This window comes from Sturnus vulgaris, chromosome 26, assembly GCF_052056855.1.
Source record: "Sturnus vulgaris isolate bStuVul1 chromosome 26, bStuVul1.hap1, whole genome shotgun sequence".
NCBI lineage: Eukaryota > Metazoa > Chordata > Aves > Passeriformes > Sturnidae > Sturnus > Sturnus vulgaris.
The window spans coordinates 1,285,998-1,309,427 of NC_142268.1; the positions used below are offsets into that span (position 1 = coordinate 1,285,998).

Consider the following 23,430-nt stretch of genomic DNA (forward strand, 5'->3'; position numbering starts at 1 on the left):
TCTGTCATTCAGCTGCTCCCAGGACGGTTCAGGTTAGAAAGAGGTGAGAACTATTTTATCTGTCTTGTGTTTTCTCTGTGGGGTGGGATGACTCTGCCTGGACACCAGGTACCCACCAAAACCACTCCATCACCCTCCTCCTCAGCTGGGCAGGGCAGAGAAAATAGAACAATATAACCAGTTTGGGAAGGACATGAAAGTCCTGTGGAGTTTTCCCTGGAGGATGAGCCAGGTTTCCCAGCTGCAGCATTCCATGGCTACCTGGACATTTGCCTTCCCATCCTACTGACCAGCAAGGCAGGAAATCTCACTTCCTGTGAAACCAAGGCTGAGACATTGTGGTGACATAAGGGGATTGAAGAAATATAAAATGTTGCAACAATCTGAAGGGGTATTGGCTCACCAGCACAGATCTCCTGTGGTATCTGGACACTCCAGTATTGGTGATAAACCCAGGATTACTCTGAGCCTTAGTCAGGCACAGCAGGGATTTCAGCACATTTGTTCTTCAGGACAGACTCTGCTTTTCTCTCCTTTGCCAGTTAATCTATTCTTAGATTTGCTATGACATTTTCCAGTGGAAAACTCTCAAACCAAAATTCCTCCCAAACTGGATTTCCAAGTCATGCACTGCCCCAGGCTCACTGGCAGACTCTTCCCAAAATAATTTGCCATCTGAGTTGTGGTGGAACCCATTGTCTTGTTTCTTGTGTTCTTTGCTGAGAAACAGGAACAGAGAGATGGAGAGAAGTAGTGAAACCAGCATTTGTGAGCCCTGGGCTGGGCTCTGACACTGGCCAGGGACCTCTCAGGAGGTGACTTGGCAAAACAGCAAATATTGCTGCATTAACCCCTGAATTAGTCAGAATTCAGTGAGATTTGAGCAGGGCAGGGATGCTGAGTGCCACATGCCTATAGCAAAAGCTGTCACACAAGCTGTCACCTCCAGCCTCTCCAGTGAGAAGCTGGGAACCAGCTCTCCTCTGGGAGCACTCCCCAGTTTACCTGCACTGCAAAAACACCAATGGATCCTCACCAGGCTGGGAGAAGTTGTAAAAACCTCCAAAGCAAAGCTGAATATAAAATCCAAGTCCCAAAGTCCATGGGTTTGCTGTCAGTGGCTGTCCCTCTCTGCCTCAGGGCAGGTTTGTTATTTCTTTGGAGCCAAGCAGGGCTGGCTTAGGGGCAAAGCACAGCTCTTTCAACACCATCACAAACAACCCCTTTGCTCAGTTGTTTTACTTCTGGACAGGTGAAAAAAAGCTCAGACTGTGGAGTTTGACACTGTGGTGGCCTTGATGTCAGGGCTAGCTCAGAGACACTGCAGCAAAAGGAAGAGGGGAGGACCTTGGTTAGAATAATACAGGAGTAACTCCTTGGCTGATGCAAAAACTGTTATAAAGTCAGTTTATACTTCAGATTGTCCCTCTGAAGTGTAGGAATCCCATGTTAATGATGGATGCAGCCTGCCAGGGCCAATCCTGCACAGCCGTGTCAGAACAAGGTTTGCTCTCCACTGTGTGGGAGAAATCCATGTTTTGCAATGCCCAGATTTGAGATTTGCAGTGTGGGCAGGCTTTATTTATTTATTTATTATCCGTGGCATGGTTTTATTTTCTCTTGCCCTGCAGAAGTGCTGAGCAATCCTTGCTTTACTCGAGAGATTGCAGGAAAGCCCAGTGCTTGGCAACTCTGGGTCAGGTGGTTCTGAATCCTTTGGAGAAGCCACAGCCAAGCCAGGATGGTTGGGAGTGGAAATCCCAGCGGGCAGAGGAACAGAAACAGCAGCACTTTGCATGGGTTGTGGTTTGCTTCGTATGAAAGTGATGATCAGACGATTTCACACCATTGCTACATCCGAAATATTAGGTCACTGCTGGAGAAAGCTCTTGAAGTAGGTGGTTTCAGAACGATGAAACTTCAGTGCTCTTTTCTAGCATCAAGGTCAAGAGATTTTCTGGGATCAGGAGCTGAACTCTTGCTCATTGCCCAGTTGGAGTCAGTAAAAGAGCAAGGGCTGGCACCAGACAGCAGGACAGTGACACCAAACCCACCCAGCTGCTCCCTTTTCCTGCCTCATCCCTCACTGGCCTGGCAGAAGAGCCAGGAACTCCCCTGCTGGCATCAGCACCTCCCTGATTTCTGTCACTGCAGCGAACAGTTCACCTAAAGCTGGTTCTTTACTCCTCTTGGCTGGGAGGTTTCCCTGGGGAAGCAGCTCAGCTCCATGAGAACAGGCTGCTGCTCTGTGCTCCCAGAGGATCTTCATGTTCAGGGAGCTTCTCCCCCTTCCAAGGGGTTGTACCTTGGAAGACTGAGCCACAGCCAGCGTGGCTGGTTCAGTGGCTGAACTGGCAATTCCTTAATGACCACTGAGGAAAACAAAGCTAAATTTAGTGCTTTAGATGTGAGCAGGAGGGCTAATCAGTGCAGAGGAATTCGATTGTGGTTAAAGCACCCATTTACATTCTTGTCGAGATTTGCCACTGATACCCGGTTCCCAAAAAACAAAGAACTGGGTCATGGGATGTCTGTGGGGAATGGGCTGCAAATGCTCTGAGGACAGAATCAGTTTTAGGAGGAAGATCAGATGATTCCCAGCTTTGACCTGAGGACAGTAGTTTCAGGAGGGCTGGCAGAGGTGCCCATCTCACCTTTCTGGATAAACCAGCAGCACTAGGAAACCTCAAAGACCAAAGCCACTCTTACTGATAGATGCAGGGCTTCACCCTCACCCTCCAACAGAAATTAAACACCACAACGCGGCCACTACAGGGTCAGTAACTGCTTGGAGCAGAGATACTATAGGAAAGAGGAAAGATAGTTTTAACTAAAACAGCTTCTCAGTACTTCCCAAACTTTCCATGAGGACAGAGCTCTTGGTTTCACCTGGAAGCTGTAACTTGCAGAGCAAGCAGCTCAGCACATTTCCATCTGGAATTTTCAGCAGAACCAGCTTTAGAAACTGAAATCCTTCCCAGCCATCCACAGCTCAGGGTAGTCATGACCACATTTAAAGCCTTGTTAGTCTTGAGAAACACTAATCCAGTTTGCTAAAGCTCCCCCTGGGAGCTGGCAGAGCCCTGCAGGGACAGGGCGCTCCTGAGCAAGAGTTCTCTCATCACTCAGCTCTTGTGCCTCCTCCAGAGGATCACGAGAAACAGCCCCGGGCAGGGCTGGCAGCGCTGTCACGGGAAGGGAATGCCCAGCTGGCATCCCATGTCCCCAGGGGTGTCACCTGTCCCATCCATCCTGTCCCCAAACACGGTGCTGGGAGTCACCGCCTGTGGACCCCCCCCAGCCGGGATCCTCAACAGACAAAAAGCAGAAAAGAACTTTTAAACCAAGCCCAGACTGCTCAGTCACAGCTCAGAGATTCATGGAGTTACCGAGGAGCCCTCTCGAAGCTGGGAAGGGTTTGAATGCCACCATGGTTTGGGTTAGGAAGGACCTTAAGGATCACCGACCTCTGACCCCCAAGCCTGGCCCTGTTACCCGAGGCAGACACTTGGGGACACCAGAAAGTGTCACCTTCGGCCTCAGAAAGCAAAGCCCCCTCCCCGCACAGCAAAAACAGGGACACAGCCCCCAGCTCCTGTTATCCCAGGCTGTGGAAAGGAAAACCTGTGGCACCCCCAGCAGGGACCTCCCGCAGCCAAGGGACCCCCGAGCCGCGGCTCCCCCTGCCAGGGGCTGCGGGACCGAGCGGGGCCATCCCAACCTCCACCCTGGCGAGGGCTGCAGAACCCCTGAGAGAGCAGGAGCCCCCAGCCAAGTCACAGACCACCCCCCACTACCCACCTTACCTCCCCCCAGCCCAGCCCAGCCTTACCTGCCTGCTCGGCGCGGCACTGGGAGCACTGGCGGCACTGGGAGCACTGGGCGCGGCCCCAGTTAAATACCCCGGGGTGCTGGGGCCGGCCGGGCCAATGGGGAGCGGGAGGGGCGGAGGGCAGCGGGTGGGGCCGCAGGTGAGGGGCTGGGGGCCCTCGGGGCCGTGGCAGCTGTTTGGGAGCTGCTGTTTGTCCCCTCAGGATGGACACACCCGGCACAGCGTCCAGGGGACCTGTCAGAGGGTCTCCATCCACCCCTGCTTTGGCCTTGGGGTCATGGAATCTTGGAGTTCCCTGAGTTGGGAGGGATCCACAGGGATCAACCCCTGGCCCTGCACAGACCCGGGAGCTGTTCCTGCACAGAGCTGAGCCCTGCCTGTCCCCGGCTGTGCCCTTGGGCTGCTCCTTGCAGGGGCTCACAGATGTTGTCACCGAGTCCCAAGGAAGCAGGACATGGGGCTGTGGTGTGAACCATCATCACCATCATCATTCTGATGTTTTTTTGGCAGAGCTCACATCGGGGCTGCTGTGCCTCCCCGAGGGGTCAGACGTGCTCTCCCACCTCAGCCCGTGCCAGCAGACACCTGATGATGAAACTTTCTGCTTCTCCTGTTTGCTGGGATTTTCAGGGTAGGAGTTGATTCATGGTTTTTTTCCTTGCAGAGGACCCAGCAGTGCAGGACTCCAGGGAGCTCAGGGCTTTTTAACAGTGGTAACAAATACTGAAAACTCCAGTTAATGCTTTTCCATTTGTGCCTTTTCATCCCCAGCTCTCAAAAACTGGTTTGAAAACATCAATTAAGCTTCCTGTTGTCTGTTTTCAAGATCAGCGGGGGAGGAAACTGAGGCACAGGTAAAAATTATCTGAAGTCTTTTAATGCTATTACAGTGGTTGAGTCACCTTGTTTTGGGCCCTGCATGCAGGAGACCTTGGCTCTGTTTCTGTATTGCCATTCAGGCAGGGGGGTGCCAATGGTTTTTAAAAAACGTGCTGTTAAGCTGACAAAAATTTAGACAATTGTCACTCCTCAGCTTTGGGGCTGGAAGGAATCCTCATCCCGATGCTGACTTAGCTGGGAGTGTTGGCTTTTAACAATTGTGATGTTTGTAAGGGAAATAGAAATTGTTCTTGTCTGTCCTGTGAAGAGTTGATGAAATGAAGGGTTTTTTTACAGGAACAGGGAATCAAGAAATGAGTCCTGTGTGCTTTGGAGTGTTGGCCTGACATGGCCAGTGCTGCCTCCTCAGGTAACGTGTCAGTGATCCAGGTGGTTCATGGGTGTGAGGTGCCCCAGTGGGTCAGCTGTGGTGGGGTGGTGAAAGTCTCATGGGACAGGTTCTATTTCAGCACTGTCTGCATGAGGCACCTTCATGTGGCTGTGGTGGGGCACAGGGGAACGTGAGAAGTGATAACCAGTCATTAAAACTAACCAGGCAGTGTTTAATATCTAATGTGTGCCTTTGATAATAGGGTAAAATATCAGTGCTGGGATTTCCTGCTGGCTGGCAGAACTGCCTGCAGGGCCAGGACACTGCATTTGGGGGATTGCAGTGTCAGAGCAAAGGTTTGCACAATCATTTCTGTGAGCCTTGGTGCTGTATGAAATACACAGATTTAAATCCAAGATAAAATCATCACTAAGAGGTTTGGTAGGCGTGGGAGGAAGTGGAGAAACACGTTTGGGGAAGGAGCTGTGTTGGTTGGAGCACAGGAGCCCTGAGCAGCCCTGAGCAGAGCTGCAGCATCCAGACCTGGGGCAGCATCCTCCAGGTGTGAACTCCACCTGCTGCCAGGTGCCCTGTCCCTCAGCCCTGCTGCTGCTCCTCTGCTGTCCTCCAGCTGCCTCCTGGCTCTGCCTGTGGGGTTTCTGTTGAGTGCAAACCCTGCAGGTGTGTGTGGGATTTGGAGGGTCAGGTCCCTGTGTTGGGAACCATTCCTTTCCCTGCTCTGTGCTGTGTCACAGCTCAGCATTGTCCCGTTGGGTCCAGAGGCCACACGTGACACTGGAGTTCCCACTGCAGATTTATCTGCTGCCACCGTGCCATAGTCACCTTCCCCTTGTCACCTTCCTTGGAGCAGGCACAGGCACGAGAAGTGATGGGAATGATGAGAATGATGATTCAGGACTGGGGCACGAAGAGCTTTGGTTCTGTTCCTTGGGTAAGCGAAGCAAACCCTTGGGCAGAGGGGACAACTTAGTGTCATTGTCATTCCCTGCTGTGCAAAGCCCACCAACCTTCCTGGTCCCCCCAGGCCTTCAGAGCACTCTCCTGGCTCAGGATGTGCTGCAGGTCTCTCTCTGCTGCTGTCCTGCTGCATCAGCCCAGCAGGACCCTCCTGTCTCCTGTGCCTGCTTGGTTCACCTTGAGGGTGTCCCACTCCTGCTCCTGTTCCAGCAGCTCCCCTGGGCTCCCCAGCCCCTGTTTCACCTCCAGGCCCTGCTCCCCTCCCTCAGCTCAGCCCACCTCCCACAAGGACAGGTGCTGGCAGGTTCCTGCTCCCCTTCCAGCCGCTTTGCCCTCACAGCAGGGAACAGCCTGATGCTTCCTGGCTGCTCTCCCAATATTCCAGTTCACCTTTCTGCTGCTTTTTCAGGCTGCAGGATGGTTTTCTACATGCCTGGCTGCTCTTCCCTCTGCTGCTGCTCTCTCGTCTGAGGTAGAGGTGAGCTGGGGTAGTGTAAAGCTGCTTAGTTTTGGTAGGTGGGAGAGGGGATGTCACCTGGGCCTGCTAAATGTGTCCCCTCACACTGAGCTTTGCATGGAGGGAGGGGAACATGGAATGCAGAGAGTTCCTGGGTGCAGTGTGACTCTGGATCATCCCAGAGCACGTGGGGCTGGAACACCCCTGCACTGCTGCCCCTGACTGCAGTCCCACTGCCTCACCTGGGGGCAGGTTTCTTGCTGTGCTGCGTGTGACAGGCCTGAATCATCACCTGTCCTTGGCAACAGCTATGGCAGGAATATGCATTTATGCACATAAAAGCATAAATGCCACTGCCTGTGTCCTGCTTTTGGCTGGGATAGAGTTAATTTTCTAACCAGTAGCTGGTCCAGTGCTGTGTTTTGGATTTAGCATGGGAATAATGTTGATAAGAGCCGATGTTGTCGTTATGGCTGAGTTGTATTTACTCCAAGTTTCCCAGTTTCCCAGGCTCTGCCAGCGAGCAGGGGCACAAGGAGCTGGGTGGGAGCACAGCCAGGAGAGCTGAGCTGGACTGGCCAGAGGGATATTCCATTCCACAGAACACCCCAGCAGTACAGAAACTGGGGTTGGGACCTGTCTGCCACTGCTATGGGACGAGCTGGGTCAGGGGTGGTGAACGACTGTGTTGGGCAGCTCTGGCAGGGAGGAATTCCTTCCCCATATCCCAAAACCCTCTCAGGCTGCAGGAGGTGCTGTGGTGGGTTCAGGTAAATCCTCCAGTACATCTCCAAGGGCAAGGAATGACTTTGTGTCGAGGCAGAGCCTTGAGCCCTGGGAGGAAATGAAGCCTGGCTGCTGCAGGCCATGGGTCAGAGACACGGCCTGAGCGCCCCAACACCCCCCAGGCCTCCAGCACCGACCCACCCGGGCCTTGGCTGCCAGCCCGGGATCTGGGGCTTGTCCAGGGGTCCAGGGCCGGTCACAGAAAGGAGCAGGACAGGACAGAGGCGCTGCCCTGCGTGTCCTTTGTGGGGCAAACCCGGGCCAGGAGGGCACCACGTCCCGCTGCTTTCTGTGTTTTAGTGCAGAGAGGGAGGCTGGGGGGCGGGGAGGAGAGCACGGGAAATGGGGTTTAACGGGGTTTAAGGGGTTTTTGTGCCGGGGTTTAAGGGGGTTTTGTGCCGGGGTTTGCCGGGGCCTCCCGCACCTCGTGTTCCTTTGTCCGCGGGGCTGTTCCGGCCCAACCCGCCGCCATCCCCGCCCGGCCTCTCTCCCCCACAATCACCAATCCTCCCTCTTCTTCCAGCAGATTTCTCTCAGGGGCCTCTTGGCCACGCTTTCCCCCATGCAATGGTTGTTTTAAGCAAATATTATCACTTTAAATTTCCTCATAGCATCAGTGGTTTTGGGGATGAACATCCTGCCGGAGCAGCCCTTTCTGTCGGCTTGCACGGCCACGCCACGGCCCTGCCATGTCACCCTGGCCACGTTGTCACCAGCGGGCCCTGCCACAAGTGCCACAAATCCCTGTGGAGCTAACGGCCCGGGGAGTTAGAGCCCTTTTGCGGATTATTTGGTGTATTCGGATTATTCCGTTTATTCGAATTCGGTTATTCGGATTATTCCGTTTATTCGCATCAGGGTAGGGCCTGGAGCCCCTCAGGGGGACAGGACACCTCAGGGAAGGGTGGCTGTCACAGGGACGTCATTGGAGTCCCCTCTCCCGCTGGGGCTCACCAGGTTTTAGGACAATAACCGGTATCGTGCCCACGGCGCCGGGGATGGAGGGCTGATGGAGCCCTTGGGGATTTGGGGGCTTTCGCCCCCACCATCGCAGCGGAGCGGGGGGCGCGGCGGGGGATCCCCATTGTCGTCTCCGGTTCCTGGGGGTGTTTTCCCGGTCCCGTTTCTCCCCCACCAGGGCCCCCCCACCCCCGGTCCCGGGAGGCGGCGGCGGTCCCGCCCCGCCCGCGCGTTCCCGCCAGCGGCGGCCAATGGGCGCGCGCGGGGAGCGCGCGGGGCTTTTCCGCGCCAAACTCCAAAGCCCGCGAAGAGCGCGCGCGGCACCGGCTCCAGCACCGCACCCCGGCGAGTCCGGCGGGACCCCCGATCCCGGCACCGCGCCCCGGAGAGTCCGGCGGGACCCCCGACCCCGGCACCGCGCCCCGGAGAGTCCGGCGGGACCCCCGACTCCGGTGAGTCCGGCAGGACCCCCGATCCCGACACCGCTGTCCCATCGCGATCCCGGCGCGGGCCGTGGTGCGGCCGGTGGCACCGGGAACGGGAGGAGAGCGAGGAGCGCAGGGTGTTCCCCGCGGTGCCGGTGCTCGGGCGGTGCGGGAAGCGGCGGGAGCGCTCCGCGGTGCCCGGGCGGTGACAGCTCGGGTCCGGTGTCCCGGACGGGACGCGTCGCTCGGGGCCGCGACAGCAGCACCGACCCCCGCCCCTGAACGGGCCCGCGGGAGGGGGTGTGGCCGTCAGGGGCGGTGCCGGCGGCACCGGTGCCCTCCGGGCCCGGAGAGTGGCATCGCCCCGCGGGATGCGCGCGGCCGGGCTGGGGCGGGTCCGGGCGCGGCGGGGGTCGCTGACACCCTGGCATTCCCCTCCTGTCCCGGGGTGCGTGTGCGGCCGAGGGGCCGCGTTGTGCGCGGTTGGCCGTGCCCGCGGGGCCGCGCCGGGAGCGCGGGCGGTGCCGGTGACGGCCCCTTTAAGAGCACGCGCGGCCTTCCCCCCCCACCTCTCACCCCCCAGCCCCTTTATCCCCTCCTGCATTTGCATGATCGCGCGAGACTTTGCGCGTGGGCGCGGCGGGCGGGTTTCAATTGTGGCGCGAGATGCGGCCGGCGCGAACGGAGCCGTTAGGCTCCCGCGTGGGGGGGGCGGGGTCAGCCCCCCCGCAGCCAATCAGCGGCCGAGCCGGCCGGGCCGCCGGCCAATGGCGTGCGGCGCGCGCGTGAGGGCGGCGCGGCCGCGGGCGCCGGGCCCGCCCCGGCGGTGCCGCCGCCTGAGCGCGGTCCCATTCCCGGGGCAGCACCGGCGCCATGTGGATCCAGGTGCGCACCATGGACGGCAGCCAGACGCACCGCGTGGACTCTCTCTCCAAGCTTACTAAGGTGGAGGGGCTGCGCCTGCGGATACACGAGGTGTTCGGTGTGGAGCCCCAGCGGCAGCGCCTCTTCTACCGCGGCAAGCAGGTACGGGCGCGCCGGGGGCACTGACAGGCGCGGGGCGGCACCGGCGGGGAGCCCGCGCATCCCCGTACTCCTCTCCAGCGGAGGACGAGGGCTTTAATTTATTTATTTTTAATTGAGTGGAAATGAGGGGTTTTGCTGCCATCTAGTGATGCCCGGCTTCCTCCCGCGCTGCTCCTGCCGTGGGTTTGCAAGCGCAGGAGCCAGCTGCAGAGAAGCCTTTATTCTTACTTTTCTTTACTATTTTCCACCTAATGTGTTGCTCTTCTGCCTTGACATCGCCTTTATGAAGTGTCTGAAAATTACCAGTGATTTTATGATCTTTAAAGTGCTTAAATGTTCTTGAGCCTTGCAAGTTTTCATTGCTCTGAAAGCCATAAAGATCTCAATTTTCTTATTGGGAAAAGCAACTCATGATTTTGAAGTTCCTCAGGTCTGGTATCAAATTCACGCTAGGTACCGAGCACTTGAGTGGTTCAGTGCTGATTATGTTCTCAATAATACGTTTACAATTGCTGTTGTACAGCTGTTTTCTTCCCTGTGAGTTAATAATATAACTCAATTAGCACTGAAATCAATGAAAACAATTTTAAAATACGGTTGCTGTGTTCTGCCTAGTCCTATGCTGCTAAACCTTCATGCTAGAGAAAATCCTGATCTGATGTTTTGTTGATCATGGATTAATTTCAGGAAAAGCAGCGGGATGCTGAGTTGGATGGAGATGGACAATTTTTTCTATCTGCTTTTCTTTCTGTTTTAGGCAGTCTTGAGCTAACTGTACTCTGTAATTAGCAGGTATGGCTGTAGAACATGGAAATACACCTGGACTAGCCTCAGTCTAAGCTCAGGTACCAGTTCTAGCATAAAAAGAGGCTCGTAGGCTGGTGTAGCATCTCGGAAGGGCTGTTGGGTGTGACCTGCCTGTCTGCTGGGTTAGTGTAGGTTTGGATGCATTGATGACCCATTTGTGTTGTAAATCAGGTGAGAAGGAGGGGTTGGTTCAGGGCAGGTGTCACCTGTCAGCCTTACCCTGAGGTCTGTGCACACACCGGGGATAAAACAGATTTTCAGAAGTGATGATCTCAGTCAGGATGTCCTTGCCCTACAAAGGGAATCAATCCCTCCTCCTGCAGTTCCAGCTTTCCTTAGCTCAGGCAGGAGCGTTCCCAGCCTCTCTTAGGCCTCGTTCCCATTGTGCTTTGTTGGAATCCCTGCAAATGTTCCATTCCTTACTCGTGAACAATTTGAAATGGGGTTAGAAAATTGGCTGTTGGTTAAATCCTGCCTCCTTTGTTCGAGGTTTGAGTCCCGGGCTCTTCTCTCTGGCTGTGCTTTGAGCTCCTGTGGTTTCCTGTCCCGTTCCTGTGCTCTTCCCTTTTGCTCTGCACCTGTTGTCACTCGTGTCCTCTGCTGGGTTTGTTCCCATGTTTGTGACGCTGAGTCCGGGCTGAGAAGAGACAACCAAATTCTGGTGTGTTCCTCTGCATCTCGAGGAGTTTTCATCTAAACCAGCAAAAAGCTCAGACTTCTTCCTGTGCAGTCAGATTTCCAGGGATTGTTCCATAGCCATTTGATGCCATAAATCAGAATTGAATTATCATAGTGATTCCTGTGAAGTGTAAATTTTTGTGGTTTTGCTCTGCTTCCCCCTGATAGAGAACAAAGCTCCAGGGATTGCTTTTTCTGGTGGTTTGGGCTGGAAGGGGATGATCATTTCCTGTATAATTTCTTAGTCAGACCTTAAATATGTGGGGAAGCTTGTCTGAACTTCTGACTGCTCCGTGGGCTCCAGCCTTACATGTTAACTCTGAAATGCTTGTGCTCCTTAGAGCTCCTGAGGGGTTATTGAGGGACCTCTTTCTCCCTCTGCACTTCTCTTTTTGCAGGGGCAGGGTCTTGATTTGACTACAAACCGTACCAGACTTGCCAAATAAACTCTTAGAATTAGAGAGGGTGTGAAATTAGAACACGCCTGGCTATGCCAAAGAGCGGATGGGTAGTTTCAAGTTGAATTGAATCTTTTTTGATTTTACTTTCAATGGAAAAAATGTGTGTTTGCTGGGAGAAAAGTGCGTGATTAATTCTGGCTTCTACTTAATGCTACAATTAATGGAGATGGTGTAACAATAATCTGGATCACACACAAAATATACAGACAGTCTGCATTAGCATTTGGGATGTGTCTGAATTGAGGAAGAATAATTTCCCTTTGAGTGTGTAGGTAATGTGGAATTATCTTTGAATCCCGACGGGAATGTGGGGGGGGTCTGTAGTTGTTTAATTGGTGTTTCCAGGGAATGTGCTGCAAACTTTCCCAGATCTCACAGACGCTGGCTAGCAAGCCCAGGGCAGCATGGAAACCTTTCTCTCTTAGATTGTGGGGTGGCTGAAAAAAAGAACATTTAAACAGCAGGACTAAGAGAGAAGAAGGGCCCAGATAATGGTTCCAAAGCCACGTGGTGGATGTTGGCGGGCAGAGCGGGGTGAGCACGGGGTGCCTGCTGGAGGCAGTGACCAGATGGCTCCGTGCTTTCCCCTGCAGATGGAAGATGGGCACTCCCTGTTCGATTACAGCGTGGGGCTGAACGATATCGTCCAGCTGCTGGTCAGACAAAGCCCGGCCCTGCTGCCTGCAGCCAGCAAGGACAAGGACTCGGAGCTCTGGGACAGCGACTCCGGCTGCGGCTCCGGCCCCAGCGAGTCCGACAAGAGCTCCCACAATGGGGAGGGGGCCCTGGAGCTGGAGGCACAGCCCAGCACTGCAGCTGAACCCCACTGGACCGACCCCGGCTTCGGCCTCTACAAGGTGGGTCCTCCCAGCTCGGAGCCCCCCGAGCTGTGCCCTGCCAGGGGAATTGTTCTCCGAGCTGCAGAATTGCTGAAAAAATCTTTCACACTCCAATTGTGTGGGCAGTTCCTTTCTTCCTCTCAAACCCTCCAATAACAAAGACAAAAATACCAACCAACCCACAAACCAATTCAATGCAACATGCTGTAGGTCAAAATACTTAATTTTTTCATTTTGTCCTTTGAACTAAAACTACAATACATTAATTGAGTAAAAAAAGAAAAAAGGAGTATTCAGAGTGTCTGGTTTGATTTTTTTTTTTTTTTTGTTACAAATTTTCACAATATTTTTGCTTGGAGTCACTATATTTGTCAAAGCCGAAACTTTCTTGAATGAACAAAAGAAAATCTCGAGCAACTGTTTAGAATAATTTTACTTCTCTATTTCAATGGATTTTGTTACAGATCTAGTGATGTCTTTGCCAGGTTATGAGCAAGACACTCTGAAACTCTGTTACAGACTAACCAATGATGTTTTGGGCTCACTAACAAGGCTGGATTTACACGTGCTGGTGTAGAATGGATTTATAACCTTACAAATTCAACCTAAGACTCTAGGCCTGCACAACAGGACTGGGAAAACAGAGGAAATCTTAATTTTTAAGGTGATCAGTTGAATATCTTGATAATGGTGCAGTTCTTGAGATGGTTAAATCTTCAGCTAGATTGGGAATGAATGCCTCCTTTGCAAATCCCTCTTGGTGAGCTGTGCTCTTTGCTCTGTATAGATCAATGACTTGGTGGATGCTCGGGACACGGACATGGGAGCGTGGTTTGAAGCCCAGGTTGTGAATGTGACCAGGAAAAAACCCACCAGTCAATCAGCTGAGAGCTGCACAGATCCTGAGCAGCCCACAGCTGTCCCTGAAGAAGATGTAATTTATCATGTGAAATATGATGAGTGAGTTTTGTTTTGTTGCCTTCTCGGCCAATAAAGTCATTCGGGTCATGATATTGACGGGAAATTTTATTGCAGATATTGCACAAATTAAAGCAAAACTGGACAGTGACATAGTGATTATGTCATTGAACCCTGGCAACTGTAAAGTTGTTTTGCAGTTGGAATTCCAGGGGGCTGGAATCATGTTTTTAGCATTTATAGGAAATGCTGATGTGCAAGTGTCAAAGGGAGGCAACAGCAGCAAAGCCAGACTTGTTGGTCCTGGCCGTGTCTGTGTGGAGGAGATTTTATTTTGATGTTGCTCTTGTGTTGCACAGCAAAATCACCGTGTGTGCACAGCACCTGTTCCTCCTGAGAGCTGCTGCTGAATGTGACTCTTGTTCTGTCCCTCCCTCCCTCCTTCCCTCGCAGTTACCCCGAGAATGGGGTGGTGCAGATGAGCTCGGGGAACGTGCGGGCTCGGGCAAGGACCATCCTCAAGTGGCACCAGCTGGAGGTGGGGCAGGTGGTGATGGTCAACTACAACCCTGACGAGCCCAAGGAGAGGGGCTTCTGGTACGATGCTGAAATCCTGCAGAAAAGGGAAACAAAAATGACCAGGGAGCTCAATGCAAAGATATTACTCGGGTAAGCTGTTCACAGGGAATAAATTGAATTCTCCTGCTCTAATCCAGCTTTCTGAGGTCTGAGTGACTCTGTTGGCAAAGAATGGCACAACAGCAGTGCTGGGGGCAGATGAAAAGTGCCCTGTCCTTTTTGGGTGATTAACTTGAACATTCTGCAGTTCTGATTAACTTCCACTGAGGAGTTGGACACTTTAAGGAATGCTGACCCATTCACTTAATGCTGAAAAGGATGCAGAGCCCCTTATTCACCATGAGGCAAATTATTGTTTATGTGTTTATTATCCATAATGGCTTTACAAAAACTGCAGTGCAATATTTCTGTGGAGATAGGATGATGTAGAATGAACTTTCACTTTATAAAGGTAATGAAAAATCATTCCAGTTCTCTCCTGAAGGAGACTCTCAACTTCAGGAAGAAAAGGATATATTTTTTTTAAATGTCAGGTAATTCTCACAGAATTGCCAGAATATTCCTCCTTTTTCCTCTCACCACAGTGATTTTGACTTTTAGACTATGAAATGTGAGAAGCATTAGTCTGAAATCTATCTGGGGGCAGGGAGAACAGTCACTCTTGATAATTGAAATGCTACAAGTACCTGGATTCTCCCTGACATAAGAGGGGGTTAATTCTAATTGCATGAAAGTGATTTGATTTTAAATACCAGGGCAGTCTGATGCATGCACAGCTGTGAACTCGAGCTGTGGGATACTTCCAAAGTCTCATCTCTTTTCTCAACTTCTTCTAGGGAAGCTGGTGATTCCTTGAATGACTGCACAATTATATTAGTGGATGAAATCTATAAAATTGAAGAGCCAGGCACTGCTTCTCCCATCAGTGCTGGTACCCCAAAACGTGAGTGTGATGTGAAGCTCTTGCATGTCTGTCCTGCCAGCTGTGTCTGAGAGGATCAAAGGTTTCAGAGTCCCAAAACTCGTTCAGTTGTGCCTCCTTTGACCATTTCCAGTGGACGTTGGCACTCTCTGAGCGAGGTTTGTGTTTGCCCACAGGACAGAGTGGACCTGTGTGTAAGGCCTGCAAGGACAACCCAAACAAGACCTGCAGGGTCTGTGCTTGTCACATCTGTGGGGGCAAGCAGGATCCAGATAAGCAGCTCATGTGTGACGAGTGTGACATGGCCTTCCACATCTACTGCCTGAACCCTCCCCTCAGCAGGATCCCAGATGAGGACTGGTAGGTTCTGGGGAGGGCTGGGGGTGTCACAGTTACATCAGCTGGGGCCTGAAGCTGTACTGGGATGTGTGTGTTTTGGGGCTTTTTTTTTTTTTTTTTTGGTAAAACTTCACAACTTTTCTTGAGTTCAATGAGAGTAGGTTTTAAGCCAGTGGCTTGCACACTCCTTTTCCTACTTTTGGGATCTAGGTGCCTTTTTTTGTGCACCTGCCTGATGCCAGGGCTTGGAGCAACCTGGGATGGTGGAAGGTGTCCCTGCCATGGCAGGGAGTGGAACAAGATGAGCTTTAAGGTCCTTCCAACCCAAACCAGCCTGGGATTCAAAGAGGACCAAGTGAGAACTTGATGTTGGGAGGCTTCAGTTGTGCAGTGACTTTTATGGGTCACTCAGGCAGGCCCCAGGCCCCGTCAGATCAGGCTGGTTTGTACTTGAGATATGTACAGTGAGAGATGTGGATACTGAAATGCATCTTTCACTTGACACAGAGTTAGTGAAATGCAGTGCTTTATTCTCTCTGCCCTGTCTCAGCACTGTGTGCAATGATTTTATGGCACAGCTGCTTCCTGACATATCTGCAAGGACAGGAGATGTTGTAGGTCAAATTCCAGCATGGAGAGTGTTTCCATGTCCTGACTGGTTTCACAGGGGGAAGTTGTAACAAGAACTCACTGTGTTTGGAGGAAATGCTCCTAACTGAAGGCTTTGCTACTTGTAATTTTCACTGACTTTAGGTATTGCCCTGAATGTCGAAATGATGCAAGTGAGGTGGTTTTAGCAGGAGAGAAATTAAAAGAAAGTAAAAAGAAACAAAAGATGGCATCTGCTAATTCCTCCTCCCGGAGAGACTGGGGCAAGGTCAGTCCAAAGCTGTTTTATTTGGAGTTGTGTTTGTTCCTTTGGGCTCTTGGCTGATGCTGCTCTCTGCCCAGGGCATGGCGTGTGTGGGGCGCACCAAGGAATGCACCATTGTCCCCTCCAACCACTATGGACCCATTCCTGGCATCCCTGTTGGTACCATGTGGAAATTCAGAGTTCAGGTATGAGGCTGAATCCTGGCCTGACCTACTGTGGGCAAAAATGGGAATGATCCAAATGGTCCAGCTCCTGAAACAAGAAACCTGAAACAGTTAATGTGGAAATGTGTGTGTGTCACTGGATATATGGAAGGGCAGGAGGAAAAGAATTCTGGCTTTGTCTGGATCAAGTGTTCCATAACTAATGCTGCATTGTTGGGGCCCATCAATGCTGGTTTATTTTGTTTTAGTGCTCTTTTTGGGAACTCAGAAACCCCAAAGCAAACAGATTTGTTCCCAGTAGTTTGTCCTGGAGGTGTGTGGTGTGCCCTGGCAAGTGTGTTTCAAACATATATGAAACAAAGTTTCTCATCCTGTTAGAAAATTGGGGCAGAAAAAAGCGCTGGCCTACACAGATCTTGTTTTCGAGTATTGAGGGAAGGTTGCTATTACAACTCTTTCAAAACTTTATACAAATATTTAATATCTGTATTATTCTTTTATTATGCCTGTTTTATGCCTTTTAATAAGCAATTTCAGTAAGAACTATCCCAATTGTCAGGTTTGCACCACAAACCTCATCCATGTGTTCAATTTACTGATACAGTCAGTGCCTTATTTTTTAAGAAGCATTTTTAATTTTTCTTTCTTCTGCCTGGAGCTTTTTTGGAAGATGATGATGAGAGCAGCTTCCCCCTGTGATACATGGAAAGCAAATTTGAAATAGCCCAGGTGGTTCAGCTCCAAGCCCAGTGCTGTGGGGCTGTTGGGAGCAGGTCCCTCCAAGGCTTGGTTTTGTCCCCAGGTGAGCGAGTCCGGGGTGCACAGGCCCCACGTGGCAGGGATCCATGGCAGGAGCAATGATGGAGCCTATTCCTTGGTGCTGGCAGGAGGATATGAGGATGACATCGTGAGTGGATTCTGATTCTTTATGCACAGAGCCAAACAAAGTTGTTAAAACAAAGGCTTGACCTTCATTACTTTTTACACTCTACACCAAACACTTGCCCAGCTTCACCTATTTCCTTCAGAAGCAAATGAGGCAAGGAAAAACTGCAATAATCTGTGTCAGCCTGAGCCACAGGTTCATCCAAACCAAATTTAATATCCCTGCGTTAACTTGTGATCCCAGAGTTGTGACTTCTCAAGGTCTGCATTACACCCACAGCTTGCACAGTCTCATGGGCTCTGCTGCTGCTGTTCACTTCCAGCAGGTCCTGTGTGAGCCTGGGCTGCTCAGGGTCCCTGCACTGCTCAGGGCTGTGACAAGACAGCATTGTCACCCTGACAACTGTCACCCTGGCCTCAGCCTGGCAGCCTCAGGGAGAGCCAGAGACTGGCCCAGTTTGGAGCTTAAATCCTTTATTTGAAATTGCCCTGCTAAAAACTGCGTGGTTGAAAGACTCTTCTTCTTTTATTGAATTCTTTTTGTGACTGTGTCAAACCCACCCATGTTGATTTCAGGACCACGGGAATTCCTTCACGTACACGGGGAGTGGAGGGCGAGACCTGTCTGGGAACAAGCGCACGGCAGAGCAATCCTGTGACCAGAAACTCACCAACATGAACAGGTTGGCACCGTCTGTGCTCATCCTGCCCTCAGCACCTGCCAGTCTGGCAGCATCAGGGATTATTGGGGGGAATCTTTGCATCCAATCAAACTGAGCTTGGCTGCAAACAGCCCCCAGAAAGTGGCTGAGTGGAAAAAGGGTCAGGATTGGGTCTAGGCTGGGGTTTGGGCTGCAGTTGTACGATGGGGATGCTCCTTTCAGTGCACTGCAGTGGGACAGAACTGGGAGTGGTGTTGGTGTCACATGCAATACTGGCTGAACTTAAGGAACAGAGCAGTAAATTGGTGTAGGAGTTCTGCTCTCTCCTGGAGACCTTTGCAGCCACTGGCCAGCTTGGGGGACCAGTGCATTTGTAATTCTGAGCTGTTACTCTCACAGATAAGCCTGGACTTGAGGGAGTGATCTGGGCTGGTGCATTAGGGTAATGCCATGGAAAATCAGCAGTGTGAAATGTGCCCCTGTCAGGAGGTTCAGTGAGGGCAGAAGTGTCAGGGTCACACAGGTTTGCATGGCAGGGTCACACAGGTGTCACACATGGCAGTGCTGTGTCCAGGCAGTCACACTGACTCTGCTCTCTCCTGCAGGGCCCTGGCTCTGAACTGCAGTGCCCCCATCAATGACAAGCACGGGGCAGAGGCCAAGGACTGGCGTGCAGGGAAGCCGGTGAGGGTGGTCAGGAACGTCAAGGGGGGCAAGCACAGCAAGTACGCTCCCCTGGAGGGCAACAGATACGATGGCATCTACAAGGTGAGGGGGGCTGGGACTCCTGCCTGGACTGGCAAACATGATGTGGGTATGGCCAAGGGGCTCTGGCAGGGTGTGATGGGCTTGCTTTGGCTTTTCCAGGTTGTGAAATACTGGCCTGAGACGGGGAAATCTGGGTTTCTAGTGTGGCGTTACCTGCTCAGGAGGGACGATGAAGAACCTGCTCCTTGGACCAAAGAGGGAAAGGACAGGATGAAAAAACTTGGCCTGACAATGCAGGTACTGCCTTGGGTCATCAGCTGCACTCTGAACTTAATGGAGAGCAGGGATTTTTCTGTTACATGTTCTCACTGAGGATGATCCTTAGCTAAAAACTGAGACTTGGGGGGACAGAAATGCTTCCAGGGTTGTTTGTTTCTATACATCAGGAGACTAAAAGGACAAAACTCACTTTTTTTTTAATGGAATTTCTATAGGCTGTGAAGTGATTCCCTGTAGCAGGGATCTGTTGCTTAAAATAGACTAAAACTGCTCCTGGAGCAGTTCTCCAGAGGTCACTCCTGGACGTGCCTTGGTCAGTGAGTCTGACCTGATGTGTTTGCATTGGATGCTCTTTGTTTTGTTTCCCTGCAGTATCCTGAAGGATATTTGGAAGCTGTTGCAAACAAAGATAAGGAAAAAGAAAATAATGGAGATGATGAATTTGATACCCCGGGGAAAGGGAAGAGGAAAAGGAAATCAGCAGGTTTGTGGAGTAGGCAAGTGCATATAGAAAGCCTTGGAGGTTTTTGTGCATTTTACTTGATTACTCTTTTCTGGGGGTTTTTTGGTTTTTAAACAAATCTTTGTGTTTTCTTTCAGGTGGGGAGGAAAACCTCATCAGCTCTCCAGTAGGGTCTCCAAAGAAAACTAAAGTTGAGCCATACAAACTGACATCCCAGCAGAAATCTCTTATCAAAAGTGATGAAGCCAACGAAAAACTGTGGAATGAAGTCCTAGAGGCTCTCAAAGATGGACCGGTACCTTGGGCTTTTCCCCCAGCTGTAGTTGTGCTGTCCCCCGAGTTAAAGAACAGCCTCAGACTTAAAATGGTCTTATTTTAGTGTAAACACCCCAATCAGCTTTAATGGGACAGATTTTGCTTAGTAAGATTTGTTGAGAATCTTTCTGTGATCAAAGTAATCCCTTGTGTTTAATGGTGCAGGTTTGGGTTAATTCATGTGTCTGTCAGCACTAAGTTGATTCAAATGTTCTCTTTGCAGAAATTTCTGAATAAAGTGGAGGAGGCCTTTCTGTGTATCTGCTGCCAGGAGGTCGTGTTCAGGCCTGTCACCACCGTGTGCCAGCACAACGTCTGCAAGGTGGGCTGGGCCTGGGCTAGTGGGAAGGAAGTGTTCCCTATGAGGGTGGGGAGGCCCTGGAATGGAATTCCCAGGGAAGCTGTGGCTGCTCCATCCCTGGTAGGGTCCCTTCCCTGACCCTGCTGTGCCAAAGTAGCCCAGCTCCCCTCCCTGACCCTGCTGTGCCCAGTGAGCCCAGCTCCCCTCCCTGACCCTGCTGTGCCACCTGAGCCCAGCTCCCCTCCCTGACCCTGCTGTGCCCAGTGAGCCCAGTCCCATCCCTGACCCTGCTGTGCCACCTGAGCCCAGCTCCCCTCCCTGACCCTGCTGTGCCCAGTGAGCCCAGCTCCTGTCCCTGACCCTGCTGTGCCACCTGAGCCCAGCTCCCATCCCTGACCCTGCTGTGCCACCTGAGCCCAGCTCCTGTCCCTGACCCTGCTGTGCCACCTGAGCCCAGCTCCCCTCCCTGACCCTGCTGTGCCACCTGAGCCCAGCTCCTGTCCCTGACCCTGCTGTGCCACCTGAGCCCAGCTCCCATCCCTGACCCTGCTGTGCCCAGTGAGCCCAGCTCCCCTCCCTGACCCTGCTGTGCCACCTGAGCCCAGCTCCCCTCCCTGACCCTGCTGTGCCCAGTGAGCCCAGCTCCCCTCCCTGACCCTGCTGTGCCCAGTGAGCCCAGCTCCCCTCCCTGACCCTGCTGTGCCACCTGAGCCCAGCTCCTGTCCCTGACCCTGCTGTGCCCAGTGAGCCCAGCTCCCATCCCTGACCCTGCTGTGCCACCTGAGCCCAGCTCCCCTCCCTGACCCTGCTGGTTTCTGTCCCCAGGACTGCCTGGACAGGTCCTTCAAGGCCTCGGTGTTCAGCTGCCCCGCGTGTCGCTATGAGCTGGGCCGCAGTTACAGCATGGAGGTGAACGAGGCCCTGCAGAGCGTCCTGGCCCAGCTCTTCCCTGGCTATGGCAGTGGTCGATGATCCCCCAGAGCACTTCTCCCTCCTCCCCTCTCCTCTGCCTCCCCCACACCTGCCCCAGGCTTAATTTAAAACAAAAAAAAGGTAGTCTGTGTTTTCTCCCACTTCCCCACAAAAAAAAAATGAATTTAAGTCTTCCTTGTTTTTAAAAAAACCCTGTAAACTCCAAGGATTATCCTTCTGTATGTTCGTGGATTTTGTGTTTGTTCTCCATGTTGAACTTTGCATTTTTATTTTTTTTCCATGCCCTCAAACCTGCCATTCATCAGCACAGAATTATTTGTTTCTAATGGACTGAAAGTGCTTCTGGTGAGGCTGCTAATGATGAGGAAAGTTCTCAGAGTGCCCCCGTGCCCCCTTTATTTTTATTTTTTTATTCCAAAAATGGCTTGGTTGCTAGAACAATCTTCACTGTCTGGGGATTTGGCCATCAAGGTAGACTTGTGCATCACCTTGGCAGCATTTTGATACTCAATTTGTACAAGATGGTTCCTGGCTTTGTACCACAAGTGGGATTTTGCTATTTTTTTTTGGTAAGAACTGGGTTTTATACATTTGACAAAAAGCCATTTCCTGCTAACTTTGTATCTCAGAACCAGAAGGCTGCTTGCTTAGAGCCAAGTGGTTGGAGCAATATGAAGTACTACCTCACTGGACTTCTCTTAGGGAAGGATTTGTTCAGCCAGGCGCTGTCCCCTATCCCGAAATGCCATTGTGGAATATCCTAAAGCCATTCTTAAGTGCCTTTTGTCCTTTGCTGGAAGACTGGGCTCTGGATCACCATCATGATCTCCTTTTTTTTTTCATAAGCACTGAATAGTTGGGACTTGCCAGCCAGATTCTTTGGGAGCATGGATCACTGTAGCTGTGTGTGATTAGCGGGGATTTGCAGAGGATCAGGTTTCCTACTCATAGATGAATTGGGGAGTTTTTTTTTTTTTCTTTGTTTCACTGCATTTCTACCTGGAAATGAAATATAACTGATTCTGGCTTTTTAATGAACTGTTTTTTATTGGCCACGCCTCGAGAAGGCTCCCTTGGTCTCCCTCTAAAGTGACCAAAGTTTGCAGTTTGATACCTCAGCAAGACAGGGATGTTTTTAATCACACTTTTCTGCAGACAGACTGGAACAAATGTGCCTATTTTTGGTTTCCTCAACTTTTACCCTTTTGGAAAGTGATCATGTTAATATGTTAGGGAAAAAGACCCCACAACATTTTATAGATTTTTTGATGAATTTGTCAATTTTTTGTATAATGTGCAAGTTGATGTTCTCAAAATAAATATCTTTTAAAATTAATTGTTGACTGTTCATTGGGGGTGAGTGAGTAAAAGTGAGGAAGTGTTATTGCATTTAAATTGCAAAAACTGCAATTGCTTCCTTCGTTTATTGGTTTTGTTATTTGGAACTTGGAAAACAAACTTTGTTTCCTCCATAGGTGCCAACGTACTGTTCTTTTAGTTTCTTTTTTGAGCAACAATTAGAATTGCTCTGCAAATTGGACACTTTCTGGCGAGATCTGCCAAAATTATCTGTCCCAAATTATCAAGCCCTACTAGGAGAATTCCCGTGCTGCAGAGCGTGGCTCTGGCTGTGGGTATTGAGGAATTTCAGGCTGGGGATGATGTGCTGGGGTGATGTTTCACCTCCCACTCACACCCGGGTCCTTTCCTGCTGCAAAGACCCGGGATGGGAACGGGAACCAAAGTTCCTGGGCAAGTGACAGTAACAAAACTCTAACCCAGGATCCGCTTCTATTCTGGGAATTCCCAGGGTGGGCACAGAACCCAGGATCCGCTCGGCAATAATTGAGTGCAAATTGGCACTGGATGCCCCGGAGAGTTCCCGGTGCTGGAACCGCAGCCGGCGTGGAAAGAGAGACGGGGACAGTGACGGTGCCCCGAGCCGTGCCCGGTGCCCAGCCCCGCGTCCCCTCGGCGACCTCCGGGGACGGGGACCCCAAAGGGCCCCGGGCAGCGGCGTCCAAGGCCTCAAACCCCGGGGGCGGCCCAGAGCTGCGGGGATGGGATCGATGGTTTGGGGGTCTCCCCGGTCCCCAATATCCCCCCCCGTTCCCGGTGTCCCCCCAGTCCCCAATATCCCCCCCCCCCCCCCCCCCCCCCCCCGTTCCCGGTGTCCCCCCGGTCCCCGCCGTTCCCCGCCCGGCCGCGCGGGGGCGCGCGCGCTCGCCGCTCCCCCATTGGCGCAGCGCGGCCGCAGCGCCCCCGCCCCGCGCTGTGCGGCTCCTCACGTCCTCACCGCCCCGCCCCGCGCCCGACGGGCACCGAGCGCCGCCACTCAGCGCCCGCCCGGCTCCCGCCTCGCCCAATGGCCGCCGGGGGCGAGCCGCCGGTACCGCCGGCCGCCTGCGGTTGGCGGAAAGAGCCTGAGCGACGGGAGCGCTCCCCGCTGCCCCGCCCGCCGCGGGGCGGGCCGCCGCGCCGCTCCACCGACCAATCGGCGCCCGCGCTCGCCTTGTTATTCGGCGAGCGGCCTCGCCACTGGCTGCGGCCGCCGTCCGTCCCCGGCGGCGCGGCCAATGGGCGTGAGGGCGGTGCCGCGCGTGGCCAATGGGCGCGGCGGGGAGGCGGG

At 52.4% G+C, this 23,430-nt stretch overlaps 1 protein-coding gene across 8 annotated transcripts in view; it reads left to right on the forward strand.

Moving 5' to 3' along the window:
* The window catches only part of UHRF1 (ubiquitin like with PHD and ring finger domains 1), a 55,254-nt gene extending 33,117 nt beyond the window's left edge, over nt 1-22,137 (forward strand). For 4 of the 8 annotated variants that reach the window (XM_088179132.1, XM_088179131.1, XM_088179130.1 and 1 more), the window contains 19 exons: nt 4,604-4,686; nt 5,009-5,081; nt 5,914-5,994; nt 6,430-6,498; nt 12,214-12,477; nt 13,247-13,419; nt 13,831-14,046; nt 14,793-14,899; nt 15,055-15,238; nt 15,971-16,094; nt 16,169-16,276; nt 17,058-17,162; nt 17,717-17,823; nt 18,408-18,570; nt 18,670-18,807; nt 19,162-19,273; nt 19,390-19,547; nt 19,791-19,889; nt 20,694-22,137. In XM_088179132.1, the coding sequence (XP_088035258.1) occupies nt 5,932-5,994; nt 6,430-6,498; nt 12,214-12,477; nt 13,247-13,419; nt 13,831-14,046; nt 14,793-14,899; nt 15,055-15,238; nt 15,971-16,094; nt 16,169-16,276; nt 17,058-17,162; nt 17,717-17,823; nt 18,408-18,570; nt 18,670-18,807; nt 19,162-19,273; nt 19,390-19,547; nt 19,791-19,889; nt 20,694-20,840 (2,337 nt within the window). In that variant the 5' untranslated portion in view covers nt 4,604-4,686; nt 5,009-5,081; nt 5,914-5,931 and the 3' untranslated portion in view covers nt 20,841-22,137. Of the gene's footprint in view, nt 1-4,603; nt 4,687-5,008; nt 5,082-5,913; nt 5,995-6,429; nt 6,499-8,543; nt 8,676-9,482; nt 9,675-10,463; nt 10,520-12,213; nt 12,478-13,246; nt 13,420-13,830; nt 14,047-14,792; nt 14,900-15,054; nt 15,239-15,970; nt 16,095-16,168; nt 16,277-17,057; nt 17,163-17,716; nt 17,824-18,407; nt 18,571-18,669; nt 18,808-19,161; nt 19,287-19,389; nt 19,548-19,790; nt 19,890-20,693 lie in introns of those variants that run through there. The other 4 variants (XM_088179134.1, XM_014887216.2, XM_014887218.2 and 1 more) reach the window with 4 other exon arrangements.
* Nucleotides 22,138-23,430: the final 1,293 nt, after the last annotated feature.